Raw genomic sequence first — 12,847 nt, 5'->3', positions numbered from 1 at the left:
GAAATGCGCAGTATTCCAGTGAGCAAGGAAACACACTAGGAACTATGGGATATGTTACAGAGAGAACAGGATGGCCAGTGACACAAACCCTGTGGAGTTTCAAATAGACCAAATGACAGTATATTAAAACACCGTTAACTGCCAATGGATAGCTTTTGGTTTTTCTACATACAGTAGTGCCCTTAAGGTACGTGTACCATTCTCTGCCACCTCCTTAGGCTAGTGCACTTTGGTCTTTGGTAAGAGCTCCATGTTGCACCGTTCACAATCACACCCACAGGAACAGGTTGCTCATAGAGACAGATGCATGTACCTTGTTAATTTGACCAATGTGTTTCTTGGATATATACTGTTCTAGGACACTATATTGCCAAAGATATTGGGACGCCCCTCAAAATCACTGAATTCAGGTGTTCCAAGGTGGCTTCAAATGCTGCAGCATTGAGAGACGGCTTCTACAAACATTTGCGAAAGAATGGGTCACTCTCAGGAGATCAGTGTATTCAAGCGTGGTACCGTGATAAGATGCCACCTGTGCAATAAGTCCATTTGTGAAATTTCCATAATACTAATTTTTCCATGGTCAGCTCTTAGTGGTATTGTAATAAAGTGGAAGCAACTGGGAACAACAGTAACTTAGCCACGAAGTAGCAGGCCACATAAAATCACAGAGCAGGGACAACACATGCTGAGGTGCACAGAGTGCAGAAGTCGCCAACTTTCTGCAGAGTCAAAAGCTACAGACCTCCAAGCTTCGTGTGGCCTTTCGATTAGCTCAAGAATGGTGCATAGAGAACGTTATGGAATTTATTTCCATGGCAGATCAGCTGCATCCAAGCCATCACCAAGTACAATTCAAAGCATTGGATGCAGTAGTGGAAAGAACCCCACCACTGGACTCTAGAGTAGTGAAGACATGTTCTCTGGAGTGACCAAACACACTTCTCAGTCTGGCAGTCTGATGGATGAGTCTGAGTTTGGTGGTTGAAAAGAGAATAGTACTTGCCTGACGGCATTTTGGTAAGTGTAAAGTTTGGTTGTTTTTCAGGGTTTGGGCTTGGCCCCTTAGTTCAAGGGAAAGGAATTCTTAATGTTGCGGCATTCAGAGCCATTTTTGGATATTTCATGCTCCCATCTTTCAGTGAACAGTTTAGGCATGGCCCTTTCTTGTTCCAACATGACTGTGTACCAGAGCACATTGCAAGGTCCATAAAGATATGGATGAGTGATTCTGGTGTGAAGGAACTTGACTGGTCTGCACAGAGCCCTGACCTCAATCCCATAGAACATCTTGGGATGAAGTAGAGTGGAGACTGCGAGCCAATGCCTGACCTAACAAGTGCTCCCTTGGAAGAATGGTCAAAATTTCCAATTAACACACCTCGTAAACCTTTTGGACAGCCTTCGCAGAAGAGTCGAAATTGTTATAGCTGCAAAGGGTGGGCCTACTCCATATTAAAGCCAATATAATAATTTAATAATAATTGATACTTTATTGATCCCCTGTAGGGAAATTATCTTTACGCCTCCCTCAACTTGCTCTTTGTGGAGTAAGTTGACCGCAATATATTAAGGATGGGATTAGTGGTTGGGCTCTGAAGGTTCTTGAAATCTCTTGATGTTGATGGGCTGTCTTGACTGACAGACCTCTTCAAACTTGCATGGACGTTTGGGAACAGTGCCTTTGAATTGGCAGACTGGTGCTCTCAATCTTTAAGAAAGGCGACCGGGAGATGTGGGGGATCATTCCAGGGGATTAGAAAGGAGGGTCCGTCCTTTGCTTGAACCCCGGATTCATGAGGAACAATCCAGGTTCCGTCCTGGTTGCAGAACACATCCTCAGAAGGATACTGGAGGGTTCTTGGAAGTTCACCCAACCAGTTAACATGAGTTTTGTGGACTTGGAAAGGACCTACAACCATGTCTTTTGGAGCGTCCTGTGGGAGGAGCTCCAGGAGTATGTGGCTCAGATATTCAGGAGGTGCTCAAAGTAGAGCCACTGCTCCTCCTCATCGAAACAAGCCAGTTGAGGTAGTTTGGGCACCTGTCTAGGATTCTGCCGCAATGGTATCATAGGGAGGTATTTTAGAAATTTCCAAATAGGAGGAGGTCCCAGGGCAGACCCAGGACACGTTGGAGAAATTATATCTTTTGGCTAGCCTAGGAATGCCTTGGTGTTCCCCTGGTGGAGCTGGAGGAGGTGGATGGTGAGAGGGAGGTATGGACATCTCTCCTTAGACTGCTGCCCCCACGACCCGGCCCCAGATAAGCAGCGTAAAATGAATGGATGGATAAAAGGGTATAATATACCATTAGTATAATATTTGAACCAAAATTTTTATATAAATGGTTTTAAGAGGACATTTGGTCTTATGTCTTCACATTTTCAAAGAGTTGAATGAAGGTGGGAAAAAAACAGTTTAATCCCAAAACCTCTTGTGGCATAAGCTTAAAATGGGTTTGGTTCTGTATATTTAGCCAGGATTATTTTGCCACTAATCTTAACACCAAACTGAAGTCATTGTAACTTGAAACTTGTGCCTGCTTATGTTCTGACTCTAAGGCTCCATTTTGCATGAACCACTCAATAAATATATTTTAAGTTGCTGCAGGTATTTCTGTTTGTCGGAATTATGAGAGGTCACCAAATCTTGCTGTCTGGCTATCTGTTACTCTACAGGCATCCTGAAGGAGACACATTGAACCTTAATGATGGACATGTAAATTTCAGCATGTAAATTTTTGTAAATTTTTGACCCATGTCAAAAACACTCGGATCTTCATGCTTGCCAATTTTTCCTGCTGCCAACACATCAACGTCTAGAACTGACCGTTCACTTGCTACCAAACATTTCATTTGTGGAATTTCCTCATCATAAGTGAATGGAGGTTGGAACACTGTAAATCTGTAAAATACTGGTGAATTCCATTACATTACCCAAGAACACTGTTATCCACTGTCACGTACTGTATGTGGTAACCATCAAGAAGCATGATAAAACACTTAATTTATCCTCCAAATCAATAAATGAGAAATAATAAACGATAAAAACATGCATAATGATGCTCTCCTGCAGCATGTTTGAGTCCCTGTCCCTCAAGAACCCTATTAGATACTACAGGTCCGGTTACCTGCAAAGTCGGCGTATTCACTGTAATCTCTGTGTTCGCCACTAATCATGCCTTTGCAAAGAGCTGGAAGCTTTCATTAGTGCCTTCCAGTAGAAGATTAGCAGCAGTAGGAGCTGAGGGCAACGTGCTAGTTAAATATTATTGTTTCTTTTCCAGGTGTCAGGTCCCGCCCACCTCCTCTGCCTGTCCCTAATGGACCACACCTGGTGTCTTTTGCTCCTTGTTAGTCTATTTAAGTACCTGTTTGCCTCGTCATCACTAGTCCGGTCATTAATGTCGCTCCTCCTGTCAGCCCGTGTCTGTCCCCATACTAGACCTCACATTTTGATCCCTGGTTCCTGTTTGTTTCAGTTAAATAAAACCCCTATTGTTTCACCAAACACCAGCCCTTGAGTCATTCGTCCTGCATGTCATGACACAGGGTAAGGAAGCTGATATTTCTCAGCTCAGATCCAATCCCTGTCCAGCAAAGCATGACATCAAAGAAAACGGTAGTGTGCTCCAGACTCCCAATGTTAATTGTTTTAATATTTTATTAAATAAATACATATATATGGGGGCAGCATGGTGGTGCAGTGGTTAGCACTGTTGCCTCACACCTCTAGGACCCGGGTTTGAGTCTCCGCCAGGGTCACATGTGTGCGGACTTTGCATGTTCTCCCCATGTCATCATGGAGTTTCATTCGGGTACTCCGGTTTCCCCCCACAATGCTGAGGCTAATTGGAGCTACTAAATGGCCCGTAGGTGTGCATGTGTGAGTGACTGGTGTGTGAGTGTGCCCTGCAATGGGCTGGCCTGCCATCCTGGATTGTTCCCTGCCTCGTGCCCATTGCTTCCGGGATAGGCTCCGGACCCCTCCCCCCCCCCCCCCCCCCCCGACACAGTAGGGTAAGCAGTCTGGAAAATGGATGGATGGATGGATGGATGGATGGATGGATGGATGGATTTATTTTATGGCAATACAGAGGTTTTGCAACCACCTTCTCATCCTCATCCTGATAATGAATGTGAATGATTAATGCTAAATCTCAGATTTATCACAGAACAGGAGCAAGAATACTGTTATAAAGATACAAAATTCCTGTTCTTCCACCCATGTTGGTCTATAGTTGTTCAACAATTCAAATTATCCAGTTATTCAACAAATCGACTGATGCAGGGGCACAGCAAGCGTGCGGCCGATCCCACAAAGTGCTGATGCTTTGTGGACTTCTGATGCTGTCAATTTCTGACACTCACTATCAGAAAAATCGGCAAGACTAAGTAAGCATGTACCTTGGCGTGTGCCATCAACTACTACTGTGTTTTCCAAAGGTCCTATTTTCCCAATGATCAAACGTAGCAGTTTTCACTGTATTGTTTAAATGGATATTTCCCTTGGAGATTCATTTCCTCAGGCTCACAGGGACGCACTGCATATCCCATAATACATTAACAATACATTATTATACACTATCAGTATCAGAATGTTCTATTGATCTTTGTTCGAGCGCAGTGAGGATTCCTGCTGTCATTACTGCCCCAAAATGTTTGCTTCTTACTTAAAGCTTGCGCTGTTTTTCTTACCGCCCAGATAAAGAAGTGAGTAAACAGTGACCCAGTATATAAAAGCCAGAGCAAACCCAGAGTCCCCAGTTGCCCAGTGGAGACTAGTGGACACAGTCATGATGAAGCTCGCCTTTCTGCTGTTCGCCCTGGTGGCCCTCTCTGAGTGCCTGTACAAGTAAGACCTTCATTCTACCTCTATGAATTATTTTTGCAGAAACTGTAGTTGGGTGAGTTCATAATCAAGTTTTCCATTATCTCCAGCTTCACCTAATGAAGTGTTAAGGTTCAGCAGGGTGAATTTAACGATTTTCAGTTTCTTAATGAAAAAATCAGGGTAAGATTAGACCTGAAATTCTTCACGTGGTTCATCATAATGTGTTGGAGCAGAGCCAGGCTAATATGATTGTGATGTACTTGCAGGATTCCCCTGAAAAAGGGAAAGACGGCGAGGGAGGTCCTGCAGGAGCAGGGACTGTGGGAGGAGTTTAGGAGTAGACACCCCTACAAACCTATGGTCAAGTTTGCCAGCAACTTCGCCAAGACTAACCGGTTGACCAATGATGCTGACGTAAGTGACCTCCACTAATTATACAATCTGAGACTGAATTAACAGCTTTCAGGTCTGTTTAAACAGGGAGCTACATTTACAGAAAACATAAAATTGTGCAGCTGAAGAGGCACAAAAACACATGGACACAATTACAAAATAGGCAGATATTCAGAACTTAAATGATCAATAAAAAGCAGCTTATTCAGGAGTTAGGATTGTACAATACAGGTAATATATACATATATGAGACACTAGGATATGATAAGAAAGTCTACTTTGGCTATAATATAATACAGAAAAAAAAAATAATAATAGAGTAATGCTTAATACAGCAGTTATAACAAATTTGATTTTAAAAATAACACCTCTATTGTAAATGTTATGTAAGGCAGAGATGGGTTGTTATTGTTTGATCTATACAACTGATACTTGTGATAAACTTCCGATATCTTTCTTCCTGTACAGCTGTCATACTATGGTGTCATCTCCATTGGAAATCCACCACAGTCCTTCACCGTTATCTTTGACACTGGATCCTCCAACCTATGGGTACCATCCATCAACTGCTCCAGCGTTGCTTGCAGTGAGTTTGGGCTGTCATTGTTGCCTTGGTTACTGTCCTGTATTGGGTTTATGTTTAAACTCTGAAGGCTCTGATGATACTTTTTCAATCCCAGTGAGGTAGCAGAGTCGCAGAGGAAGCAAGAACGTAATCCATGACGTAGAAGTTACATTGGTTAATATTTCTGGAAGCTCCTGAAATTTATGCAAGAGTAGGATTCATGTACATACAGTAGTGACCTCACAAACCAGTATTTCAAGCACCACCCCAAAGATTCAATAATATTGGTCCTGTGTCTTTTTTCAAAGGTTCAAATCCCAAATCACGATTTTCTCTGTTCATCAATTTAGATTAAACATTAAAAGTAAAATAAATCCTTCAATCACACTTTTATTTTTTACTTTTCCAGGCAACCATGCCAAATTCAACCCAAAAGGGTCCAAAACTTTCAACTCTTCATCTCAGTCGGTAGCCATAGAGTATGGGACTGGGAGCATGACTGGAGTGCTGGGATACGACACCGTTGAGGTAAACCGATGTACTAAAATTCACAGCATTGTGCTGGCTAAGCATGATAAACAAATTTACATGCAGATATTACTTTACGGGCGGCATGGTGGTGCAGTGGTTAGCACTGTTGCCTCACACCTCTGAGACCCGGGTTTGAGTCTCAACCTGGGTCACATGTGTGTGGAGTTTGCATGTTCTCCCCATGTCGTTGTGGGGTACAGTACTACTACTACATCTACATGAGGCATCATCTGCAAATTTTGTACAATTTGTGCCGTTGATCATTCCATTTTCCTTTTCCATATTCTTGCCTGAGATTCACAGATCAGTATCTTGTGTTTTTCACCACTTTAAAGGTGCCACAGAATGCTTTTCCCTCTATTTGTTCTCCGGTGTTTACATGGACAGTATATGAACTGGGATTGGTTGAAAAGTGCCCAAAAGTGGTTTTACTGGCCCAGTTAGAACCATACAATTTGGCTCTAGAATGGAACAGGCTTCTAGCAACATTAGCAACTTAAGTAGGTAGAACAGTTCCAGCTATGTAAGTTGCAAACGGGAGGTTTTGGGAAACGTATGCGTACAGCCAGCCATTTTCACTGTTGTCCTTAAACCGATGTGCTAAGAGACACAGCATTGTGCTGGCTACACATGGTAAACAAATTCATTGATCTTTCCATTTTCCTTTGCCATGTTTTTGCCCGAGTTTCGCAGAACAATGTCTTGTGTTTTTCACCATCTTAAAGGTGCTGTAACATAGAATGTTTTTTCTCAAATTGTTCTCCGGTGTATACATATGAACTTAGATTGGTGGAAAAATGTCCAGGTTGGTTGGTTGAAAAATCGTGTTTTCACGATTTAGGACAATGATATAAGTGATATAGTGATATAGGCTCTGAACTCTCCGCAAATCTGAATAGGACAAGTGTTTACAGAAAATGGATGGATAGATGGATGGACTATTGGTGGCATTTAGTTTACTCCTCAGTACCAAATAACCTAAATAATAGGCTATTTTTGACATATCGGAACACAGATGTTTGAGATATTTTTTATGCAAACAGAAAGTGCCACTGAACGAATTAGTGAATGAATCATAATGAAACCTTTAGTTGAACTGAATCAAACGAACTGTGTCCCAAAACACAGTTATTTCATCCCTCGTTACAGCAGAAGTATATTATGTATATTATATTGTATATTATGTTTGGGGGCATTATTAAGACAATTACTGTCATGCTCGTGGGTTGCGGGTGAGGCGCACGGACGGGGCGACGGGCAGAGAGGCAGTCGAGCAGGCAAGAGCAGGGTGAACGGGGATTTATTAGTCAGACGAGGACTGGGAAACATCTCACGAATACGTACACTAGGTAACATCAATGACAGACAACGTACTCAGGTAAGACATGGACTGAAATACACAGGACTGATTGAAAATAAGCAGACACAGCTGGGTACGATCGGGAAAGAATACGTGGGTAATTAGGGGGCGTGGCACACACAAGGAGCGGACGGGCCGGGCGTCACAGAACCCCCCCCCCCCCAAAGGCGCGCTTCACCGGGCGCGCCCGGGAGGAGGCGATGGACGGGACGAGACAGGGGAACCAGGACCTGAAAAACAAGAACCAAAAAACACCAACGAGGGACCGGGAACAAGACGGAGACACAGAACAAAGCCATAGACAGGACATAAGACAAGAGCTGATGAAGAACAGGGAAGGCAGAGACACAAACCAGGAAAGGGGACACAGAGGGAACAGGCGGAACAAAAGGAGCGGGAGTGACGGGAGGGAACACTGGGAAACCAGGAGCGGAACGGGGCAGAACAAAAGGACCAGGAACCGAGAAAGGGGGAGCCAAGGAAGGAGGGACAGAGGCAGGGGAATAGGGGGAAGCCCGAGGGAGCCCCAGCGGGCGACGGGAGGCGGCCGTGGGGGCCGCAGCCGGCCGGGAGGCCGGAGCCAAAGGGGACCCCGGAGGGGCCGAGGAAACCGGGTGAGGGACCGAGGAAGGGGCCGAGGAGGGAGCAGGAGGGGCCACCGGGGAAGGGGACGAGGAAGCAGGAGGGGACCCCGGTGCAGGCAAGGAGCGGGGGGGAGCTGCCTCAGGCGGCGACGTCCTCAGACGAGCGGGAGGTAGGGGCCCCGCAGGCGAGCGAGGAGCCGCCGTCGGGGAGCCCGCAGGAGCCTGACGAGACACCGGAGGAGGGAGAGAGGCAGGGGGACGAGGCTTTGAAGGAGGACGCGCCGGTGACCGCCGACCCGGTGGGCAAGCACCCGCAGGCGCCAAGCCAGCCACAGCGCAGGCGAGGGAGGGCGAGCCAGGGGGCCGGGCGGGAGGGACCCTAGCCTGGCATCTGTGTCCTCTCCCTTTAAGGGACACAGACTTAAGGACCCGTGGTTGGGGTCGGGCTCGCCGGGGCGAGGACAGAGGAGTCATAAACAAGGTCCCCGAGGGGTCCCACTCTAGCTCCTCCACCTCCGAAGAGGGAGGAGCATCGATGGAGTCTTCAGGGACCACCTCGGGAACTGGGGCCAAAGGGATTGGAGAGGGGTCAGGAGCTAGAGTCACAAAGGGAGTGGGATCAGGAACGGGGCCAGGGATCAGAGTTACAAGGGGAGTGACAGGGGGCGCCCCAAGCGTGGGTGCAGGAGCTGCAGGCAGGGGGAGCGCCTCGGGCATGGGCGCGGTAGCTGCAGACAGAGGGGGCGCCTCGGGCGTGGGCGCGGTAGCTGCAGGCAGAGGGGGCGCCTCGGGCGTGGGCGCGGAAGCAGTAGCCGTAGGCAGAAAGAGCGCCTGCTCGGGAGCTGCAGCAGGCAGAGGAAGCAGCTGCGCAGGCAGCGGGGGCGGCTGCACAGGCAGCTGCGCTGATGGCAGCGGCGGCTGCACGGGCGCTGGAGCCGCAAGCAGAGGGAGCACCTCCTGCTGCGCTTGGACAGCAGGCAGCGGAGGCAGCAGCTCGGGCTCTGGAGCCGCAGGCAGAGGCGGCTGTACAGGAGCTGGAGCTGCGGGCAGCGGTGGCTGCTCGGGAGTGGGGTCCGTGGGCGGCGGCGGCCGCTTGGGAGCCGGGTCCGCAGTCAGTAGCGGAGGGAGCTCCTCCGACCAGGCGATTGCAGTGAGCAGCGGAGGCGGCTGCTCAGGCTGCGCAGTGGCCTGGCGAGTTCTCCGGACCGGGGAAGCTGCCCAGGGAGGCAGCTTAGCAGCGTTGGGGACCCTCATGGTGATCGGGAAGCGCTCCCGATCACTTTCAGGGAGAGACGCAGGGACGAGGGTGCTCGCCCCCAGGGCGATCGTCGGTCTCTTCCTCCTCCTCCTCTGGCGCACGGCGGTGGCGGGAGGCGGCGCGACGTCCGCAAAGACGGACGGCGAGAGGATCATCCCCGGCTCGCGGGGAGCGACATAGCACTTGTTCCGGTGCTGGGCTATCCCACGGAGACTCTCGCGCAGCTCCTCAGCTAAGCGCGCGTCCAAGTCGAGGGCTAGCTCGTCGAGAGTCTCTCTGCTCCGGCGGACGAGGTTCCATGAGGGGAGATCCTCTCGAATGCCGGGTCGGGACAGCCAGTACATCACCTGGTCCCCGAGGCGGATGTACTCCTCCTCGGTGATGTATTCTGCCTTTTTTTTCTTGTGGTCTGTCATTCTGTCATGCTCATGGGTTGCGGGTTAGGCGCACGGATGGGGCGACGGGCAGAGAGGCAGTCGAGCAGGCAAGAGCAGTGTGAACGGGGATTTACTAGTCAGACGAGGACTGGGAAACATCTCACGAATACGTACACTAGGTAACATCAATGACAGACAACGCACTCAGGTAAGACACGGACTGAAATACACAGGACTGATTGAAAATAATCAGACACAGCTGGGTACGATCGGGAAAGAACACGTGGGTAATTAGGGGGCGTGGCACACACGAGGAGCGGAGGGGCCGGGCGTCACAATTACATACAGTCTTGAAATTTCGAAACAGCCCATTTAATTTCCATCTGTCACATATTCAGAAGTCATATTTTAAAAAGGGAACAACAATCTTTGAGATTCACAGTATGTCATTTCCATGTACTGAACTCTCCTTTTTCACCTATGCCAAGGTATCCAGTCAGATTATCCTTCTGTGGCACCTTTGACAAATGCATCTGTTTCTTGTTAGCACTTCAGTTAAGTTTAACATTTTGGACACTAATTAAAACAAGCCAATCACCTGCAACTTGATTATGGTGCCTAAGGATCAAATTCAAACTGGCCTTTCATAACAGCACATGCATGGAGCTTCACTGATCTCCTTATTGACATTACATTGCAAACCTGTTCTTTGTTAATAATTGTTAATAATCTGTTCTTTACTGTCTAAGGTTGCTGGGATCATCGTTCGCAACCAGACCTTTGGTCTGAGTCAGACGGAGGCTCAATTCATGTATTACATGAAACCTGATGGGATCCTGGGACTTGCCTTCCCTTCGCTTTCTTCTTCTGGTGCCACCCCAGTCTTCGATAATATGATGAGCCAGAGGCTGCTTTCTCAGGACCTGTTTTCCGTCTACCTGACCAGGTGGGGCCAGACCATTGGTCACATAAGCAGGAAATTATACAGCCATGTCTCCTAACATAGTGTTTCTTTTTCAGTGATAGTAAAGATGGCAGTGTGGTGATCTTTGGTGGGATCGACTCTTCATATTACACAGGTTCCATTAACTGGATCCCACTGTCTTCTCAATCCTACTGGCAGATCACCATGAATAGGTAAGTGTCTGGTCAACCTCTTTTGATATCCAGCTCTCAGATCTTCAAATATCATTAAAAAATTACTAGCGCTTACAGCATATCAAATATATTAGTAATTTGGCAAAAGTGAAGGGAACAAATGTGCCTGTATTTGCTACATTTACATTTACAGGATTTAGCAGACGCCCTTAGCCAGAGCGACTTACATAAGTGATTTGAGACTCTGCGATGAATTTCCGATGCTACATCCTGGATCATTCACACATCCAACTAAAATTACTCTTATGGCAAATTTATATACTGCTCTATGCTGTTACGCAGTCATCCTCTATCAGCACCTCTTGTCTGCAAGCCATTCAAACATTTCACATATGTAAAACTATTTGTTAAGTGTGGGGGAGCTTTAAAATTAAAAACATTTCAGGTCACAGAAAAATCTCGCAATTCAAAATTCAGTCCAATGAAATGGAATTGGTAGAGCACGGTTTTCATGCAAGTTATACCCAAGTAACTTCCTATAATTTATCATTTTCCCCCAGGAAATGAAGTATTGATTTGCTTTAACTGAGAATGAATTAAAAATGAAATGCCGGTAATTTTCCTGAGAAGCAATGTCTATTGGAGTGTAAGGGAGAAAATTTGGCTCCAATCTGTTCATCAGTGGTCAGCTGATCTTTGGTCCATTGCAGTGTGACTATCAACAAAAAAGCTATTGCTTGCAATGGTGGCTGCCAAGCTATTGTGGATACTGGTACCTCCTACATCGTTGGACCAAGCAGTGACTTTCAAAAGCTTCTGAGCTCTTTGAGGGCTTCTGTGAACCAAAATGGAGACGTAAGAGGCTCAGCCTATTCTACTTTGACCTGCTGTAATGCTGCAGGAACAAAAAATATAATTAAGGTCTGTGTCCCATAGGCATTCGTGAACTGCAACAGCGTGAGATCTATGCCTGACCTGACCTTTACCCTTGGTGGATATGCCTTCAGTATCCCTCCCTCTGCTTATGTATCTCAGGTATGATTTGCACAACCAGAATTAAGCTTCACTCTATTAGACCCAAAAGAAGATTCAATTGCTTTAACTTCACAATACCCATTTCCTCTATCTATATAAAGTTTACTGAGAACAAGGCCAGACTTTTACTGACAGGGTTGCAGAAAGAAATCTCTGAGATTCAACTTAACTCTTCAAGAATAAATATATAAAACATCAGAAAATTATACATAGCAAACATTTACTCTTCATCTATTTCCTGCTACCTTTCTTTTGATTATCTTTCTTTCTGTTATATCATTCCACCAATTACATGTTACCACTAGAGAATAACTTCATTGCTGCCTTTTCTCTCCCTCTCAGAATACTCATGACTACAAGCCATAATTATTAACTTAGTCAACCATCCTTTGAATTACTAATATTTGTTTTACTTTTCCATTATAGACCAGGAGTGGATGCATGCTTCGCATTAGTACTGGTGGTTTTGGCCAGCTCTGGATCCTGGGTGACGTCTTCATCAGAGAGTTCTACAGCATCTTTGATAGGGGCAACAATCGAGTGGGTCTTGCTACAGCTGTGTGATGCACATGGAGAAGTGTGGAAACAGCATAAGAAATGTATAGATTGTCTACAATGCTTACAATTTTATTCAATAAATGATTCATTTTAATGCTTTTGATTGGACCTCAAATTGATTGGATACTTTGCATTTTGTTTACAACACTACCGCCTGGCTGGGTTTCAGCATACAGTACAAGACAAATATAAGCCAGTCACTTTTTCATTAGTAGGGGAATTATGAAAGTCTCATACCAGTCATTGCAGATGT

General features: G+C 46.3%; 1 protein-coding gene across 1 annotated transcript; it reads left to right on the top strand.

Moving 5' to 3' along the window:
* Window positions 1-4,797: 4,797 nt before the first annotated feature.
* Window positions 4,798-12,600, top strand: LOC125747276 (pepsin A-like). The gene is made up of 9 exons (XM_049022282.1): window positions 4,798-4,856; window positions 5,102-5,249; window positions 5,697-5,814; window positions 6,203-6,321; window positions 10,653-10,849; window positions 10,924-11,040; window positions 11,712-11,856; window positions 11,938-12,036; window positions 12,463-12,600. Exons 1-9 carry the CDS (start codon window positions 4,798-4,800, stop codon window positions 12,598-12,600), a joined length of 1,140 nt encoding a protein of 379 aa, XP_048878239.1.
* Window positions 12,601-12,847: the final 247 nt, after the last annotated feature.

The sequence above is a fragment of the Brienomyrus brachyistius genome, chromosome 8 (assembly GCF_023856365.1).
Source record: "Brienomyrus brachyistius isolate T26 chromosome 8, BBRACH_0.4, whole genome shotgun sequence".
Taxonomy (NCBI): domain Eukaryota; kingdom Metazoa; phylum Chordata; class Actinopteri; order Osteoglossiformes; family Mormyridae; genus Brienomyrus; species Brienomyrus brachyistius.
Note: the sequence above shows the minus strand (reverse complement) of the source record. Positions and strands in the feature narration are given on the sequence as shown.

Coding starts and splice junctions, on each gene's coding strand:
- LOC125747276 (XM_049022282.1), top strand. CDS start 4,798: ATGATGAAGCTCGCCTTTCTGCTGTTCGCCCTGGTGGCCCTCTCTGAG. Junction 11,041..11,711: donor TGGCAGATCACCATGAATAG/GTAAGTGTCTGG, acceptor GGTCCATTGCAG/TGTGACTATCAACAAAAAAG. Junction 12,037..12,462: donor CCTCTGCTTATGTATCTCAG/GTATGATTTGCA, acceptor TTTCCATTATAG/ACCAGGAGTGGATGCATGCT.